The 20,063-nt window shown below is 43.2% G+C and overlaps 1 protein-coding gene across 5 annotated transcripts in view; it reads right to left on the reverse strand.

Moving 5' to 3' along the window:
* Positions 1-13,662, reverse strand: part of AUTS2 (activator of transcription and developmental regulator AUTS2) — a 1,185,004-nt gene extending 1,171,342 nt beyond the window's left edge. For all 5 annotated transcript variants that reach the window (XM_070461290.1, XM_070461291.1, XM_020869794.2 and 2 more), the window contains exon 1: positions 12,899-13,662. In XM_070461290.1, coding sequence (XP_070317391.1) covers positions 12,899-13,207 — 309 coding nt within the window. In that variant the 5' untranslated portion in view covers positions 13,208-13,662. The remainder of the gene's footprint in view (positions 1-12,898) is intronic.
* Positions 13,663-20,063: the final 6,401 nt, after the last annotated feature.

The raw sequence follows: 20,063 nt of genomic DNA on the forward strand, positions 1-20,063 counted from the left end.
TGCTTAGAATAATGAAAGGAAAACAATGACAGAGGAAATAAATGAGATAAAAGTATCAAGAAAAGCAAGCAACTATTCAGCATGTTCTTTTACCAGAAAGAATAGCGTTCATATTAGTTTAAAAAACAAAAACCTACCAACAAGGTCTGTTTTATTGTGGAATATATTGCCAGGAGAAGTGCTACTTGCTGGAATAGTTTTAAAATCAGACAAAATATCTAGGAATTTAGAGTAGAAAATAAGCTTATACCCACAGTGACCTACTGACAGGGTGCCAGTCCCTTCTCCAACTTTACACTTCTGTTCCTGGGGGCTGTTGTGAGAAATCAGCAAGATAAGTATGTGAAAGGATTTAGTACAGGGATTGGCACACAGCTACCCTCAATATTATAAGTCTGAGCCCTTGCCTTCGACAAAGGTTTAAACTCTACCTGAGCTATGTGACCGGGAAAAAGGTCAGATTTCAATACAGGGAAAAACAGTGAGAGGGACCGAAGGAAAGAAAAAGAAGGAAAAAGAAGCAAACCAACAAAAAATACACTACAGATGCACTATATGAGTGGCAGGTTCCTATGCAAGTTCCAGCTTTTAAAAAGAAAATAAAAACTTCCAAAAAGATGGTGAGGTACTATCCCCTCCCTAAATCTTATTATTAAACCTAGAAAATCCTTTGTAACCAGGACAATTTTTAGCAGCGACAAGGAACAAATATATGTGGCCTGCCAGAGTCCCATTTGGGATTCCCTCACAAAATGAATCTGTGTTAAAGGAAGAATGGAAGGGATGAGGAGCTTGAGCTTTCAGGTCGGGCAGAAACAATTGCATTTCCTGCCTCTTCTATACTGACCTTGAGCAAGATGACTTAACCTCTCTGAGCTCCAGTGTCTTTCCACTCTAAAACGGGGATATCGTTCATTTTTTCCACAGCGTAGCTCTAATGAGGCAAAGAATGCAAAATTCCAAGCACAATGTCTGGCACAGAGTAAATACTAAGTAAACATTAGCCCCCTTTTCTAAAATTTCTTTTCATGGAATTTTTGTGGAAATAGGTCAACTCTAAATAAGCACTACCTACCTACTGTGCATGGATTATTGAGTAAAGGAAGCAACAATTCTAAGAGCATCAAATACCCCAGGAAGGATACATGTAGGGGGAATACAGAAACTAAAGTTAGGAAATAGAGGGAAATAAAATAATGCATTAGAAATACAGGAAGGTAACTCTGACTCTCTCTTTTCCAAAGTGCCAGTCATACCCCAAGTTACACACAGAGAGCCATGACAGAGCGTATAACAGACCAAGAAAAAATTAACAGCACTTGAACTTCCCACCAGAACCCAAATAAAACAGAGAGTAAACCGTGTCAGGTCAAAACTTCAGAAACACCCTAAGGCTGTCCCCATCAAGCCATGGGAAAATCATTTCAAAAAGATGAAATACTCTGAAACCTAAGAAGTAAAGCACTGCTCTGAGGTCAGCATTAAGATTCTTAGTAAGTTTACTATTATTATTACTGCTGCTATTATTATGTAGTATGTTGTCATTATCTCTGATTCTAGAAACAAAATTGTTGCAGATAAAATTAATTCTGGGTTGAAATACAAATAAAGGTTGGCTTTACTAGACAGGCTGAAAGACTGAGTGTCAAAATATTTAACAATTTTTTATAAAGTGATCAAGGGAGCTAGAACTGCTGTGGATATGATGAGTTAAACACAGTGTTGGAATTTTTCAGATATGACTTGAAACTACTTCTAAACACAGGAAATACTTCTGCAATCATATTATATATTCAATACTTTGAAATAGTTATATTCCTTCAACTGAAGGTGACCTGGAACAATCTGGGCCATTTCTGTATTAGACTAATATAACTAATTTTAAAACAACTGTCTACCACGGCAGGTTTTAACACTCAGGTGTGAAATCGCACCTCCCAGCACACAGGCTGAATTATCCCCCAGCCTCTCACCTGTAATTATCCTTTGCTCCCTCCCCAGGTGGCTCTCAACCAGCTCTTGGCTTCCCAGGTTCCTATCTGGAAGTACAAACTCCTTCTGGGGCCTCAAATGCTATGAGGGTGAGAGGGAGGACAAAAGCAAGAACTTCATGCTGGCTTAGACGACTTTGAAAATGTCTATTTTCAACACACAGCACAAGAACAATTTGATAAAATTAAAATACCCTTATGTCACCATGGTTATCGATATGTATTTTTCAAATAAAAATAGTAAGTTTACTTCACAGTTCCTGTAGAGGCCGGCTTCTTCCATTAAGGCCAATTCCAAAAATTTAGCAAAAGATCTTTCATCAGTTGAGAGGGCATAATTAGATGTTTTGATTAAAGCATTTTCCTCCCCTGGTTAACAAGATGTAACAGATGTCACCGACTTCCCCAATAACAATACAGCCCTGCACTTGGCATCTTTACAATTTTAAAACTGAACTGTCATATAGAAAAATTGTAGCTAGGGTGTCTCCATACAATCATGACTCTGAAGTGGTTATGACATGCCTGGACTCCCCAATGGAACAGATATGGAAATCATACTCCGTATTCACAGCCGCAAGCTCTCCTTAGCATGCACTTGAAAACCAACCTCTGAAATCTGAATGATGTGGGCTTATTCAAATCACCACCAGTTACTCCTGGAAGCCCTGACCAAGTGAGGTATGAAACCTGTACAGAAAATGCAAATCTCACAGTCACTTTCTTCTAGGAGTACATGGAGCACATGCAGAAAAGTGTCTCAGGAAAAGCAATGCCCATCTAAACAGACTCACTCTACCAAAATCCAAGCTTCTCTGCAGAGAGGAGAATCATACTCGATTTTCTTTTTTAATCATATTTTTCACAGTAAGACTCCCCGGAGCATTCACCCAACCTAAAAAAATTCAACCTACACCAATTTTGTCAACACATCTGTCCAGGGTGTAACTAGACATAGACCTGCGTTTTAATGGGAGGCAGCCTCTCTGACTGAAGTTCAACTCAAACATCCTGGTGTAACAACTCCATTAGTGACATCAAGCACAGATCTAAAGATTACTCAGCCCCTCTGTCAGTCGCATGTGTTATTTATAGGACAGTATATCAATCATGTCTTCCCCTTACTACTTCCTACTTTCTGGTCCTAAGCTATTTGGTCTGCCAAATTAATACATTCCATTGCTGCTGCAATCTAAACAATACTTGATAAAAGATTAATAAAATAGTTGAGTTCTCTGCAACCACAACACACACACCCAGGGAAATTCATCAATGTCTTTTTATTTGCATATTTGGCTGACTGCCCCCTGCAGCAAATACATAAGGCACCAATGCTCAGGTATCCTGGTTTATGGTTTGCATTTAATTCAGGGTGTCAATCTGCTTCTGTTTTAATTACATCCATCTTGATATGTTATTACAATCTCATGAAAACTTCTTTTCATTATATGAATGACTATAAATATATACACATGACAAACAGTTGTTATAAATTTTCTGGTTCAGCAATAAACAGGCAAGATGCCTTAGCCAACACGTCATGTGGATTTAATATTTTGAGTCTTTCTTCAGAAGAAGAAAAGTTTGACTGAGTCTTCAATTCAGCCATACTTCAAAGTTCACTTGTTTCAAAAATGTTCTGCTACCAACTTTGGTAAGTTGCTCTGAGTCTGTGAATCACAAGGCTGAAGAAAATATTCTACCCTCAAAAAATTACATTAAAATTTTAAGTGGGCCAACATTAAGATCATCTTACATCCAAATAATTATTTTATCTTTCCGTTGCATATTCAAGGATGAGAAACTCTCATATCATCACCCTAATATTTGTTTTTTTCTTTTACATCCTCATTACAGAGGGGAGGGAAGGGTGTTTAAAAAGGACTAATAATGGACCTGCAGAGAAAGGCGAACCATGCACTGGGGGAAAGCAGAATGCTTTTAAAAGTTTCCTGATACTGAGCAATAATCAGAACATTTCTTAGAAAAACTGGGAATCTTTACAACCATGGGTGATCACCCTCATTTGTGGTATTTTTTTTTTCAGCCTTCCAATTTACTAAAGAAAAGCAGACAGTCCTCTAGCTTCATGGATACCAGTGAGAGCCTCTAACTCCCAGTGTGATCTTAAGCAGGACAATTAACCCCTCTGGGCTGTGTTTTCATTTGCAAAATGAGAGGTAGAACTACAGCATTTCTAAAGACAACATCTGTGCCTCTAATGCTGCTCTGCCTTAGAAAGCACATCAGTCAACAACAGCTGAAGTGAAATGGATCAAAAGGCTGCTCTGAAAAAGCTGAGGTCCTAACTTTAGGACAAAACCTCCCTGAGGATTGCAGCTCTGGGCATTAGTCTCAAAACTGTAATTTTCCCAAATAAACTGATCAGCCTAACAAACGTGGCAGGAGCAAACTTGCAACACACAGCAATGCAAGATACTAAATGCTTGCTTCCCCTTTTGCCCCAGTGAAAGTATAATGTCACTTGAAGTATATAAAATCATTTTTTAGAATAGCACGATTCAGGACCTTCGTTATTTTTGCCCACTGAACATGTATAGGGAGAGTGGGTGGAACACTGCAATTTCTAGTATGTGACTGGAAAATAAGTGATAACCTGATGTTCAACTATTGTTCCATATACATCTTTATTTCCTGAGGGTTGTTTTTTTTTTCCTTCTTGTAGTTTCTAACCATGGAAAACTATTCACTAAATCACCAGTAACATTTAGCTAGAAAGCATAGATGAACAGAGGACCTAGCAAACAACAAGTCTACTTCAGTATAACTATAAAGAAATCACTGCAATACCAGACTCTCTTAAATCCTCTTTACAAGCTTGAAAATATCACTGCCATGAGCAACTCTGCAGAAATCCAGAATGAACTTGGTGGGCTGTGCTACAGAGGAGGGTAGGTGTGGAGACAAGGAAAACAACACCCTGACATCCCTCAGGAACCATCACCACTTGACCCTGGCATTGACATAAACCCTGCCTCAGATTCAGTGTGAAAGTATCAGATTTCATCCTTATAACCGAGAGCCACAACCTGTTTTCTCAGGCTGTGTTTCCGTATGTAATCCAGGTCATTTCAAAATGCTTTGGTTAATAACAATCACACAGTATCTGTCTGCAATTGGAAGGCTTTCTGCCAAAAGTGAATCCCAACCGGCATTAGCCATTTTTCCTTTACTTACAAACTGTGGGCTTTTTCCTTCTCCTCTTGTGACTCCATTTTACTGCACCTGGGTTTTCCTGGATCCAGAGATATGGCACTACAAGGTATGGTGGCAAATCAAAATGACAAAACATTTGCATATACTTGGTCATTTGTGGTATTTACGCAGGCACACTCTAACCAAAGTTCAGAAATGAATGAGAAATTAGAATGATGAGCTGATAACAGTTCAGAAAACTGAAAACTGAGAAATTTACCCTCACAGTACTAACCTCAGAGTCCCTCAAACAGTCAATGTTCAAATAATGAAGGTTTGGAATTTAAAGTGTCTACATTTCATTCAGAACTTCATAAATCCATTGCCTTTTATTAACTTGCATTCATAATTTTGATGATTCTGCCTCAGTAAAGGAAGAGAAGAGGAAAGAAAGGAGGGAAGTTGCAAGGGACGGTGGGAAGGAGGCAGGCAGGCAGTGGGTGGTGGGGAACCTACTGGATCCTAAGATGGGACTGACACAGGCACTAGTATGTGAAATAAAACCCTATAAAGACAGCAGCCATACAAACGATTTCAGGCTGCAACTCCCCTTGCAAAATACGGAACAGAGACTGAAAAGGACTGACACACAGAAGCCTGTGCTTGCCTGTGCTCAGCTGCTCAGTCGTGTCCGACTCTTTGCAACCCCATGGACTACAGCCCACCAACAGCCCACCAACCCTACGGACTACAGCCCCCCAATTCTCTGTCCATGGAATTTTTCAGGCAAGAATACTGGAGTGGGTTGCCATTTTCCTCCTCCAGGGGATCTTCCCAACCCAGGAATCAAACCTGTGTCTCCTGTGTCACCACATTACAAGCAGATTCTTTACCCGCTGAGCCATAGTAGTCTCTTCCTAAGCAAGCAAAGGAACCCAGATGAAGTGAAAGTCACCCCTCCCCTCCTCGGTTACTAACAGCATCAAGAGGAACCTATTTTCTGTGAACTTAGAAAGAAAGGGACTGACTGCATACCCCCTACCCTGAAGGCTTATTAGAAGAAATGAAGGAAGAACACAGTTCAAACCTGGAAGAAGGAACACAAATTCAGGGTCTCAACAGCCTTTAACTCTATGCCCCATTACCAGGAAAGAAAAATCTGCATTCCTCTATTCATGGAACAGGTACACATTATGTAAGAAGAACTTGTTCTGACCCAGCTAAATGTCCCTAAATTAGTTTTGATTAATTCCCATCCTGCTTTTCCAAACTTCAATTATTTGAGAGTTTTTAAATCTGACTTTTTCCCCACAACTTTCTCAAATGAATAGCTGCTATCCCATTACCTTTTTCCTATATCAACAAAATATTGGCTTTAATCCTGACCCTGAAAAAAGTGTTGTTTCTTGAGAGAAAAAATAGCATGAGGCACTTTTACAAAGTTGGACTACATTTAGTATACTAGTGTATTACAGCATAGGGGTAAAATAAACTGTAAAAACATTAACCCACTATCCACCCTCCACACACACACACACACACACACACACTCGCTCATTCCATATCAAAAAATGTAGCAGACGTTATGTCCAAAGGCTTTCAAATTTAGCAAGTGGAACCTAAATTATTCTTTAGTAGCTGCTCTCAGCTATTTTTTTTTAAGCTTGGGGACTTTATTTCTAATCCTAACATTCTCTCAAACTACATAATTGTCATTTATTGTTGACAGCAAATAGAAATGTTGTATAGAGTCTTAGAATCTTTTTATCACCTCAATGCTCCTTGAATCTCCTAGAATCATACTGAATGTTCCTTTTTTAACCCTTTTAAAAGGAAGAGAGAGGAAAACACTCTCAGAAAGGATAAAAGGCTAATCACTAACTCTGTGATTCAGTTTTTAAATTTACTGATTCATTTATCCCCTGTCTACTTCCAAAAAAGATATAAAGCAATTCATCTCAACAGCTAACACAAGGTGCATGGAATCACCATATCACAATATTCTACCTCATCTCACATAAATACTCCTGAAGTGATGCTCTGCCTTGTACAGTGAAATATTGAAATTCAGTTAAGTATAGTAAAATACTTGACTTCATAACCAAGCACGTTATTCACAGTCCTTTTTCCTTCTATAAACTTTCTCACCACTTAGGAACACATCAGATCCTAAAGCTATGCAAACTGCCCAAAGTGAAATGCTGGAACTGACTCATTTACTCCATAGTACCATCCCAAACTTTCCAAGATAGAAAGCGAAAAAAGCAACAAAGACACAGCTCCACAGCAGACGAAGGGTTCTGACCTTTCTTGAACGAACACTTCATACATAAGCAAGCGAAAGGCAGATAATTTAAAACCTTTATTTTAACATCGTGTCAACCTCCTTTCTCATCCAGCCTTCTTTCCCAGCTTGCCCAGCAACAGAAGAAACCAGAAGGAAGGATAAAAACTCCCTCTGGCTGGAAGGTAGCTTGGTAGCATTAGAACTGGGCTACTATCACACTGAAAGAACCATTAATGAAAACCTCTCACCAATATTCACTTCACGGTGGGGTTGCTAACAATCAATTAAAGAGCAGACACGGGGCAGGAAAAAGGAGAAATGGACTAATCATCATTATTTACATCTCACACTCCCCTTGTCACTCCCACTCAAGCAGCAGCTTCCACCCTGATTTCAAACTTTTGTGCCTGGTTTTTCAAGTTATCTATCATCAGCCAACATACTCAGGGATTATCAAGTTCCAAGATCTGGAAGGGACCTTTGAGATCTTTCCCAGCAATTCCCATACTGGATTATGGATTAGGAACTACAATGACAAGAATGAAAGTTCCCTGTGGTCAAATATTAGGAAATAAGACACATCACATCTCTTTCTCTAACATTCAAAATTTACATACACATTACAAAAGATTTCTAATCCTTGCAGAACAAGTTACCCATTTAATTCTGCCTGGCCCATCAAGTTCCAAAATTAACTGAGCGAAGAATCGCATTTCTTGGTCTGGACCACAACCTATGAACACCTGGAGAACTATATTTCCTTCTAACTTGGGTATCTTTGCTTTAAAACTACTCTAAACCTCTCAACTTGTAGAAATAGAAAAGGATTCCTTTAGAGAGTAGCTTCCCAATGTCACTCAAGTAGTTAGGACAGCCTGGCCTGGAAGGTGGGTCTTTACACAAGCACTCTTTACTTACACCATTTTGTTCTCATTTCTACAGCCCCTTCTTGCCCCTCAAAACCTAGTCACTCATCTTGTTTCTATGCCTTGTTCACCATCCCCTCTTCTCAGAATCCCCTTCCCAATCCCTACTCTCTCTCTGTATATCCAAATTATTTTAACATATGAGGACCCATATATTCTCCAGGAAGCCTTCTCAAACACTTCAGCCTATCTCACTATTCCTTCTCTGAAAGCTTACTGCACTTACTTGGAATGAGGCATTTGAGTGCCTGTTTCGAAACTGTAAGTGCTAGACTTGATTTAACAACTGAACTGCACACTCCTTCAAGGATACTATATATATTTAATATATTATTATATATATATAGACTTCCCCCCTTCTAGTACCTTGCACATATCACACACTCCATAAATATTTGCTGACTGATACAAGAAACATGGTTAATATTTTTTAAACTGAATAAGTGAGATTTGACCACAGTAAATTATCAGAGCCTGATATGCTATAAGTACATCAAATTCTGTACAGTCTACTTACACTACCAATGTGTGGGTAAGCCCTGAAACACAAAGAAAAGAAGATCCCATGAAAGCCTTGGTTTGATTCTCCATCCACCAGAAATGAGTCTTCCTTCATTTTTCACAAGCCTGCAAAGCTCCAACTGGCCTCCTGTCTGCTAACCCCTCCCATTTCATCTCTGCTTCCCTTGGTCAGTTGTATATAAGGAGGTTGCTCTAAGAAACCAGGGCACAACAGCCAAGTGAAGGGGGAAAAAATGGATTTGCAGGTTTTCAGTCATAGTGCTCACATGGCTTCCTAATCAAGATTACACAGAAAAAGAAAATGCAAATAACAGAAAGGCAATATTATCTGGCACATCAGAGTACACTGGCAGTACTAGATCCCAACATTCCCATTTATACTTTGTTTGCTGAAAACCGCTTTTTAATGAGGCTTGATATCTGGGGATAGTCACTCTCATTCAAAGAATATTCAAGTAAATAGTACCATACCAAATGATAATACTGCTGCTCAAATGCATAATGAAAAGAACACCATGTTCAACTTTAGCCTCCTCACTTACCCTCTTATCTTCTATCACAAGACTCTTCACAATCACATACTTGAACTTCAGGGCACAATTACTCAAGACAAGTGTCCCTGCAGAATACGAAACTACCTCTGCCAGTTTCACTGTATAAAGTGTGGGACTTCTCAAACTCTGTCCAAAGCTTTCATCATTTTAAATAAGAATCCAACAAGAGTGAAAAATAAATCCACATAAAAATTATGGTTCTCATTAGACAAGTTTCTTATTTTTCCTCCAGTATTATGAATAAAACCATTAGTCTGGAACAATTTTATTAGGACATTTCACTATGAGTTAGGAGCCTCTTTTTTTTAAAGGGAAGTCAAAATCAGCCACTCAAGACAAAAACCAAACCATGGAGTCAAACGACGCGTCCATTAACACCAAAAGTATACACTCCACAGTTTGCTAGCTACTGCTCTGAATCAAGCCTAAGTTAAAAAGCCTAGCTGTGCAAGCCAATATTTCTGGTTTCTTATCACAACATCATACTAGCAGCAACTCTGATGATGCGTGGTGACAACTGATTTCATTTCTAGACACAAAAACATAGTATGTATTTAGGATAATTCTTATCATATATAATTCTTAACATTTACAAGCACTCTTGTATTATATATTCCTGTCCAAGTTCATAGTTTAGTTGCCTGTTTCCTAACAAACCCTCACATTTCTTAGTGATAATTCAGTAAATCTTCCAAACTGAGGACAACAGGACACAAGAGATTTTAATGATCACCACACACATATGCCTGACTATGAAGCATGGACGCAAATGTGGTAAGCCGCAAAGAGATCTATGTTGTCCCACAGGACCAGACCTACATGATTTTTATTCCCCACTTTTTTTTTTTTAACCTGAAAAGTGTATCTGCAGTTTTCCTACAAAAATTGGGACTCCTAAACGTAAATGCATGTGAAGGTATTTGATATTAGGGAACTGTTGTTAATTCACTTAGGTGTGATAATACTATGGGTTTGGGTGGGTTGTGTTTTTTCTTTCCTCTGAGTCACTACCACTTAGAAAGACAACTGTTGAACCTAGGTGGTTGTGCACCATGGGGCTTATTATACTGTATTTTTGTATATGTTTACATTTTTCTAGAAAGTTTAAAGAAACTTTTTTAAAAGTTAGACCTTTATAACCAGAGATATGCAAATGATATTCAGATATAAAGGTATTATAATATTCAGCTAACCAAAGAAACCTGAGTTTTGAATCTAGAAAAATAGCAGAAAAAGAATCACAGCAAGAAAAGGAATGGTATTAATGGCACAAGTCAAACTTGGTCTTCTTTAAAAATTAAAAAGTTTTTTACACCCAAAAGAAACTAGAATGGGCACATTTTCTCCCAAAAGCCAAATGGACAGATACACAAGCCCGTCAAGTATTTATTAAAAGTAAAACCACCAAAAATAACTGCATGTGTTATATTTATCTCTGCTTGACCTTCAAACAGGTTTGTGGAAATCTGCAGGCCCCTCTTGCTTACTTACTGCGAGGGGCCACAAAGAGCCCAGGATAACCATGCTGGAAGCAAAACCACTTGTAAGCAGCTCTTACAAACACTGTCCTAAACCAACCACTGATAACAACCAAATTTTAGGCAGCATTTTCTAATTCACATACTAGAATACATACTACCATTTCAATTTCTATTTTAAAGCAAGAGAGAGACAGAGAGAAAGAGGTCACACTGTACAGTATCCTCCCACATTGGCAAAGTTGAAGCCACAGTTAGAATTATCCTAATAAGTGGTGAGCCTCAACACTCAAAAGAACTATGTAAGATCCATTTTAGCCAATAAAGTACCAGAGAATAACTGATTCAATCACTAACATCAAAATCTATGGCCACCAACACCACCACTCTCCATTCCTCCCCAACCACTGGCCACCATCCACCACCATAACCACCAGGAGCCCAACCAAAAAGCAGTTCAAAGAGAAAAGAATAACCCTAATAGGAAGGCTTCCTTTTTAAAAATATTTAAACTTGACACCCAAACACACACACACGGCAATCTAAACCTGCACAGTTACTGCATGTGAGATTTAAGCTGTCATCAACAAAGCTTGCATTTGAGCACTGCAAACAATACCATAATAACAGCAAAAACCAAAGGGAAAGGGAAAAGTTTCTTTCAGGAACCTCACACCATCACATCAGGTGCAGGAAAGCCTAGAAACCAACTCCTATCTTGGTTGTGTGCTTAAGAAAGCCGGACCAACTCTGCAGAATCTCCAAGCGCCTGTGTGTGTGTCTGTGGTGTGTTGGGGGTGGGGAGAGGAAGGTGGGGGAGGAGAAAAGGGGGTTACATTTATACAGGCCAGTGACCCATGCCAGCACCAAACCAGATCCGTCCAGGTGAAGAGAGTTTCCCTCTGACCCCCAGACAATCTCCCTCTACTTGCCCCCCCCCAACACCCCCAAGGAGCCCTTTAGCTGGCAGGATAATGTGCATTTGGAAATCAGCGGTGCAGGTGCCCACGGAATAAAGAAAGACACACATAGATATATACACACACACAAAGCCAATCAGAAAGAAAAAGAAAAGAAAACACAAAAAAAGGAAAAGGAGAGGGACAATTGGGTGACAAGCCCTTCAGATACCAGCTAGGATTTTATTCTTTCCTCCCACCCGTCCTCCCTGGTGTACCTTTTTCTGTCTTTTAACCGAATTGTTCATATACACACACATGTGCATGTTATGTGTATAGAGAATATTACAGTTAACCCTTTCCGGAATAGAGCCCCGAACGGAATACTGAAAGATATTCCGTCCTTTCCTCTCCTCCCTCCCCTCCTCCCTCCTTTCTCCCAACCAGGAGAAAACGCCCCCTTCCCCAGCTTCACCAAAAAAAGAAAAGAAAAAGGGAAAGAAAGAAAAAAGAAATGAAAAGAAAAAAAGAGGGGTAGAGGAAGGGGGCAAAGAACCACAAAACCCCGTCAGTCTCCGGTCCCGAGGACACCCAGGAAAGGTCTCTACTACACAGACACACACACAGGGACATATGGCTCTGTAGAAAGCACACGGAGAACCGTCCACAGGCGCCCCAAACCCAGCAAAGAGACTTCCACCAGCCAAGAAGCCATGATTGGGGAGGGAGAGGAGGAAGGAGTAGGGGCTGAGCTCTCCGTGGAGGGGGGCGCATTGTTGTGATGCCTGAACCCCTTTCTTTCTGCCCATCTGCTGTGGAGGGGGTGCGGGGAGGGGGCGCAGGGGGAAGGCGAGCTAGAACGAGGAGACCAGGAGACCAGGCACGGCTTGGCGATTCCCTCCTGCCGCCTGTCTACCCGCGCCCCCAGCTCCCCCCACCCCCCAACAATAAGACCTCAGCCTAGACAGACAGCCAGCCAGACCGACCGGAGCGCGGCGGGGGGAGGCAGCAGAGCCCAGCACAGCCGAGGAGGGAGGGGGTCGTGCCTATAAAGGGAAACCGGGGGGGAGGGGGGTCCCCCTTACCTCCAGCGCTTCAAAAGTGACAAAGCTGGTCATGGCAAATCCATCAATGATGTCCTCTTCGGCCGAGGTGGACTCTCTCCGCTTCCTCCGCGGGGGTCTGGGCCGGGACGGGGCGGAGGACGGGGGCTTCCCATTGTCTTCCTTGTCGGAGCCCGACGACGAGGCGAGCGAGGGCGCCCGGGTCCGGCTGGCCCCGCCGCCGCCGGCCGCGCCGGCCCCCAGCCCGCCCCGGGAGCGCCTCTCTCGGTCTCGCTGTGACCGCGACCGCCGCTTTTTGCGGAGTCCATGGCCCCGCGTCGGGCCATCCATGGCTCTGCCGCGCCGGGGTCTCCCCGCTCGCCGCCTGCCCGCCACAGGCTCCGGCCGCGGCCGCACAAAAAAATTGACACCAACCTCTCCCTCCCCCTTCTCGGCTTCCCTCCGCCCCGAGGAGGGCGCAGGGGAGACGGCGGCCGAAAGAAGGGAGAAAGGGGAAGAAAGAGAGGAGAAAGAAAAGGGGGAAGGGGCGGAGAGAGGGAGGAGGGACCGGAGCGAGGGCGAGAGGCGAGGAGCCCAAGTGCGGGGCTGCCCACAGCACCGAGGGTCGGAGATTCCTGTGAGCAGCGCCGAGCAAAGTAATGGCTGAACACACAGGTCTCCTTTAGAGGGGAAAAAAAAAAATAACTCACCAAGCAGGCAATAAATCAGAATAGCGGAATGCTTTGATCAAGAGACTGGGAGGCTCCGGGGAGCCCTCCCCGCGGCCATTCTCCGCCGCGCCCCCCGCCCCCCGAAAACGCCTGCCCGCCCCCCGCGACTCCAAATCCGGTCCGAAAAAGGTCGCGGGAAAAGTGGGGGCAATGAACTTCACCCGCCCCTCGCGCAGGAAAACACCCCCGCCGCCTCTCACACACGCCTCAGAGAAAACTCACTCCCTGGTTCCAAAATTTTTAAGAAATGCATCCAGGGGAGGCCAAGGCTTCCGAGCGACCCGACAGGGACGAGACCCCCCAGAGAGGGGAGCATAATAATGAAATAATTAGGAGGGGAGAGGGCGCAACTGGAAGCGGTGGAGGAAGGGAAGGAGGATGCCGGAGCAGTTGTGGGGTTTGCTTTTCGGGCTCGGAGGGGGAAGGAAAGGGAGATGAAAGAAGAGAAGAAGCAGTCCCTGATGCTGCCACCCACTTCCCCCCACCTCAAAAAAATATTTTTTCCAGTCCCAAAGAAGAGGTCACCCTTCCTCAAAAAAAGGGAGGGGGCCAGTCAGTCAGTCGACGAGGAAAGCAGAAAGAAATCTCCAGCGGGAGAGACGCCGGTGTGCCGCCGCCGCCGCTGCCTCCTCTCTTCGCCCAGCCTGAAGGGAGAAGCGCGGCCAGGAAGCGCCGGGAACGCCGCTCTCGCCGCCGCCGCTAACGCTGCCACAGATGCCGCCGCGAGAGCCCCGAGCCGGAGGGTGCACGGCGTGTCCCCGGGCGGCTGCAGCGGGAGCCCGGGCACGGCCCCATCCTCCGCCCGCCTGCCTCGCTCAGCTCCCGCTCCTCCCCCTCCGCGGCCGGCCCACTGCCGCGCCGCCGCCGCCGCCGCCGCCGCCGCCGCCGCCGCCCGCCTCAGCCCAGCCCGGCGCCCGCCCGCGCGCGCCGCGCGCACGCGCACCGCCCTCCCCGCGCCTCGCTCGGCGCGCGCTCCCGCCCCCGCGGCCCCGGCCGGCTGGATCACGTGGCCGGCCGGGCTCCCTCCGCCCCCGCCCCCTCCCCAGTTGTAGAGTGTGTAGAAAGCACACGGCTGGGGGCTGGCCGCGCTCGCGAGCCCAGGGCATGCGCGCTGGGGCGGCCGGGCCTGCGCACTGGGGGCGGAGGCGAGCCGGGAGCGGGGCGTGAGGGCGGCTTGGGGGCGTGGAGGGGGCAGTTAGCTTGGGGTTTACTGAGACCCGCCAGAGTTGGCGCGCGAGGATGTGGGAGCCGCGGAATGTTCCCGCCAGTCGCGCTGGGGACGCCGTGCGGGCCGCTGTCATCAGTCTACCCCGCGCGCCCAGCTCCGCGCCCCCCACCCCGTGCTCCTCGGGACACTTGTCCTTGGACCCCTTACCCCAGGCCCGCGGAGGGCGCTCGGACCGCCTTCTCTAGAGGCTCCCAGGGTGTTTTCCTAGGGCGACTTGAGCAGCAAGGGAAGGAGGGGTTTCAGAGAAGGGTTATGGGCCGGGGCGGGGGGGGGGGGCGGCGGGAGGAGTCCCCCAGATGGAGGGTTGCGACTGCAAGCGATAAAAAAGCGAGCGGGTTGCCGAAGTGCGGACCTCTGCTCTGCTGTGGGGCACGGGGGGGAGGCCCCACCGCAGAGTTGGAAACTTTTCTCCCACGTGGTAGCACAGCGAGTGGCCGAGTGACCCAGCACCCGAATGACCTCTGAGCCCTCCTAGCCTGCGGGGTTGGGGGCGGGGGAGCCTAGAGACGCGAGAGCTGCTTCGGAGCGGGGAGCGAGCGTCCAGGGACCGAACTTGAACCTCGACTGCCGCCTCCGAGGGCGCGGAGGCGGGGCTGGAGGGGTGGGGACCGCCCCTGACCGAGGACCCGTTAGACACGCAAAACGCAGCCCCTGCCACAGAGGAGTTCCTTCATTTGTGGAGGAGGGAGAGGGGTCCCTACTTTTCCTGTCACTGCACTTCATCCTGCCGCGAAGTTAACTGATGGTTATAAAAACTTGTATTAAGAGTTGTCTGCAGCCCAGAATCAATCAACAAATGCGACTAACCTCTCTAGGTAAAATAGCTGTACGTTTTTCGGGGCACTGGAATTTCTGATACGGATCAGAAAGACGTCGACAGTCCTTTCTCCCCAGCTTGTTAGTTACCCACGTCACTTTATGCCCAGGAACATAAACACCGTGGCATATCACCCCCTACGCCCAGTACCCTCCACTTGGGAAGGAAGAAAAGGAAAATGATCCGATGTTTTTTGCACTGTCGGCAGATTCTTTCCCAGCTGAGCTACCAGGGAAGTCCACGATCCGATGTTTTTTAATTGCCCTCAATGAATCAGGCACCGTACCGGACGCTTTGTTCATGATTTCTCCTCTTTAGAATCTAAATATGCACTTTTTTTATTAGTACAACTGGAAAGAGGTGGAAAAGACAAAGGACATGGCAACCTGAGGTACACAAGATTTACTGATTCGTTTCTTCATTTAACACTGATCAGGGTCTGTCATGTACCAGGCGCGGGTGCTGAGAATACAGTGGTCCAGAAAATAGACAAGGTCTTCCTTCTTGGATCTGAATGCTCTAGCAGAAAAACCTCACTCACCTTGACCTTAAGATAATTTAATTCAAATGACAATGGTCATTCCCTTAAGGCACAACTTGTTCAGTCCCCACAACTTGTTCCAAAGTCCCCAGGTATGGGCTTCTTTGAAATTGAGGTAGAGAGTGGGACAGGACAGGATAGGGGGATGGTGGCCACCAAGAAGCAAGAGCAAACGGGAGCAACCACTAAACCAGGAATTAGACTCTAGCTTGATGTCTGTGCAGGAAACAAGCCATTGACTTTAGGCAAGACTGTTGAATGACTAGTTTTGTAAGTCAAAAGAGGGTCAATTAAATGTTCAGAAACTCCCCTTTCAGGCCTTATCAAAAGACAGACTTTCAAGCAGACTGCTTAATTTCTTGAAACTAGTAACTGATAAATGGGATCTGATGCAATTTATCAGGAACAGGGTGCCACCTTCCAAAATTACCTAAGATAACTGAATCTGCTGCCCCTAAAGCCGTTAACTAAAACAATACCTTGGTACACAGTGAAACTTCTGTGGTAACTCTCAGACATTGTCACAGCAGCTGCTGAAATCCACCCTGAGGTTATCAAGCACATTCCTAGAAAAGAATAAAGGGGGGGGGGGGGGGGCAAGGTCTCTGTCGTTTAAAGCAAGGATCTGGGCTTATTTTTAGTATTTTTAAGAATGTGGAACATAAATACTGGTAAGTTTCAAAGAAAACTAGGAGCTAATGTCCTTACAGTCACTTTTCAACAACTTTGGGGGTTGGGTTGAGCAAAGTGTGAAATTGGCAAATATAATAAAAAGTATAATACTAGTGACTTTCCAGAGTAGCCCTTGGCAGTCTTATCTTTAAAGAGTAAAGTCTGGTAAGGGAAAAAAATGGATGTTAATGCACTGCATCCAAGAACCTTGCCTCTGGCAAGAGTAATTTGCAAATGCATTTTGGGATAATGTTTAAATTATTTTTTTTTTCAGGGTCCAAGTGTAATACTCCCTGGAATTGGTAATGCCTTTTGGGTCAGAGTCTCAATTTTCTTCCATCAGAGAATTAAAAGTGTGGATTATATTACCCATATTTGTTTCAGATTCTCTATATTGTCTATGTTGTAAAAGCTAATGATTAATAACCACCATATAATAACCTAAGCACTTACTATATGCCAGGCATTGTTCTAACTTGCATTAAAATAAATATTTCATTTAATTCTCATATTTTGGGAAAGATTTTATTATACCTATTACACAGGTAAGTAAACTGAAGCTTAAGTTTAAGCACAAAGTGGTATGATTCTTTCATAAGCTAAATTTGATCTGAGTGAGTGACTCCAAAAGTTGTTCTCATAATGGTTAGACTGAAATGCCTCTTTCAGAATGTTTCCTCAAGAGATCAAAGACTGTCTACTAAAGTTACACATGAAAATTCTTTGGCCCAGAAATTCGTTTCCTAGACATATACCAATATCAAATATATACCAAAAGATATCTATTAAACAGCTCAGAGCAACATTATTTATCATAACCCTCAAAGTGGAAAACAACCAGAATATTCATTGACAGTAAAGTAGATAAATAATTGGTGATATATATAACAGAACACTATATATCACTAAGAATGAACAATTTGCTGCTAAATGCAGTAATATATATGAATCTCATAAATATGATGCCAAGTAAAAAAGTGAGACATACAAGAGTTTGTTTTGCACAAAAACAAGCAAAACTCATTTGTGCTATTGGATGTTAGGCTGGTGGTTACCCTTAAGAGAGCTAATGACTGAGAGGGTCCAAAAATAGGGCTTTTGGGAATTGGTCATGTTCTGCTTCCTGGGCTTGGTACTGGTGGCACATGTGTGCACAGTGTGTAAAACATCATCAAATAACACGTCTCTCTATGTATATTACCCTTCAACAGCAAAAAAAAAAAAAAAAAAAAAAAGAATTTGTTAATGCTATGTGGGGATATTGTTTGCATACATATGAATACTTACGTAATACTTCATCTATTTCATGTCACTACCCAAATGCTCATCAACCATAAAATGGATAAATAAGCTATGGTTTATTCACACAATGCCATGCAGTGTGACTATACAAGAAAATACTGCAAGTAAACCAAAATAAAGCATAGCATATTATCAGATTTCTTATTAGGCAGAAAAAACGATAAAGCTTAAACTTGAAATGGGCAGCTTGAATTAGCTGGTAAGTCATATCAGCAAAAGCTTAGGTGAATTCTTAGTTAAAAGACTGTAGTTGATAAAGAGTAAAGCTAAAAAAAATAATTCCAAAAAAGGTTGCTTGTTTAGCAGGGAAGACACTCAAGTACTTCTGGAATACACAAAGGAAAAAACTTACATCTGTGTTCAGGAATAAACTACTTAACCCAGGAGAGCCTCTCCAGTTGTGCAATCTTTTATTTGAATCAATGATTAATACTCAAACTACATCTTGAACATTCAACCTTGACTAGACAGAGAATACTATCATAGCTCAACAACTGAACTATACTCTGAGCCTCCCAACGTAGCAGTAGCTATTTTTTGGTATCAGATTTTCTAAATTACTAAATTTTTATATCCTTCTAAGTCTTGCACTTTGCACTCTGCCAACATGGCAATTATTAATACATTCTTCTTGATAGTACATACTGGTATATAATGTTTGAGTTTAATTTATTAGGAAAATTGATTTTTAACTCAAGGCACTAAGGTTTATGTTTTGGTCGTTAATAACTTTCAGTTGCATACTTTGTGTGTGTGCCTGCCCCGAGACCAAGGTAGAACTAGGCTGGTTAATGGACCTAACTTTACACCATTTCCAAATGAGCAAATAAGGAGACTAACACATTGAATGTCCCTCTTTAACACTCCTAAGTCGCTTTTAATAATAACTATTCCTAGGGAGAAGTGATAGCTTGCATTAACTGACAGATAGCCCATCAGCAGTAACATTGTTGTAACTTTGCCCTAATTATCACCTGCTGTTTTAATTTTTTTCTGTGCTGGAAGTTGTTTTTCAAACTGCAGTTTTAATGTACAAAAAAAGTGGGGGGAGAAAACATGTAGTTCAATTTGCTATATGTTGTGTGCTTTCATAATATTATATAATAAACTTTCATCATCTCTGCGGGTGCCCCCTGATGACTGACATGTTGATCAACCCATAATCTTCAGACTCTGACACATGAAGCCAATGAAAGATACCTGCTGGTGACCAAATGATGGTCACATGAAAGGTAGTTATGGGAAATTTAATAAGCTTTAGATTTTCACAAAACCAATTAATCTTCCCATTCCTTCTCAGGGCAATCCTTTCTACTTGAAGAGTCATTGGCATGGTCAGGTGGGGAAATTGATGGATAATCATAAGAAAAAATTTAAATGACTCTTTAATGCTACCAATGGGAGATCTCTGTATTTATTACTGATTATAATGAACTTGCAGATCAGTTTCTCAATTGGATTCAGTAGATGACTTGTGATGGTTCGTGATTTTATTTTTATTTGAAGAGCAGTGTAGATCTAAAAGGGTCAGATTTAGATAACATCTTGATTGAAGAAACTATCAATCCTTTGGAATTACATGAAGAATATAATAAATTATAGCCCAGACCCATTTACAAGCACCTATTTACAAAGCCTGCTCAGTGATAAAGAATCTGAGGTTCGATCCCCAGGTCAGGAAGATCCCCTGGAGAAGGAAATAGCAACCCACTCCAGTATTCTTATATGGGAAATCCCATGGACAGAGGAGCCTGATGAGCTACAGTCCATGAGGTCTCAGAGTCGGACACAACTGAGCGATTGAACACACACACACACACACACACACACATTTACAAAGCTTAATAAATTATTTTACATTATTTTACACTTCAGCCTAGTAAATTATTTACATTTCAGTTTAAGGTCTTTGACGG

The sequence above is a fragment of the Odocoileus virginianus genome, chromosome 33 (genome assembly GCF_023699985.2).
Source record: "Odocoileus virginianus isolate 20LAN1187 ecotype Illinois chromosome 33, Ovbor_1.2, whole genome shotgun sequence".
In the NCBI taxonomy this organism is placed as follows: Eukaryota; Metazoa; Chordata; class Mammalia; order Artiodactyla; family Cervidae; genus Odocoileus; species Odocoileus virginianus.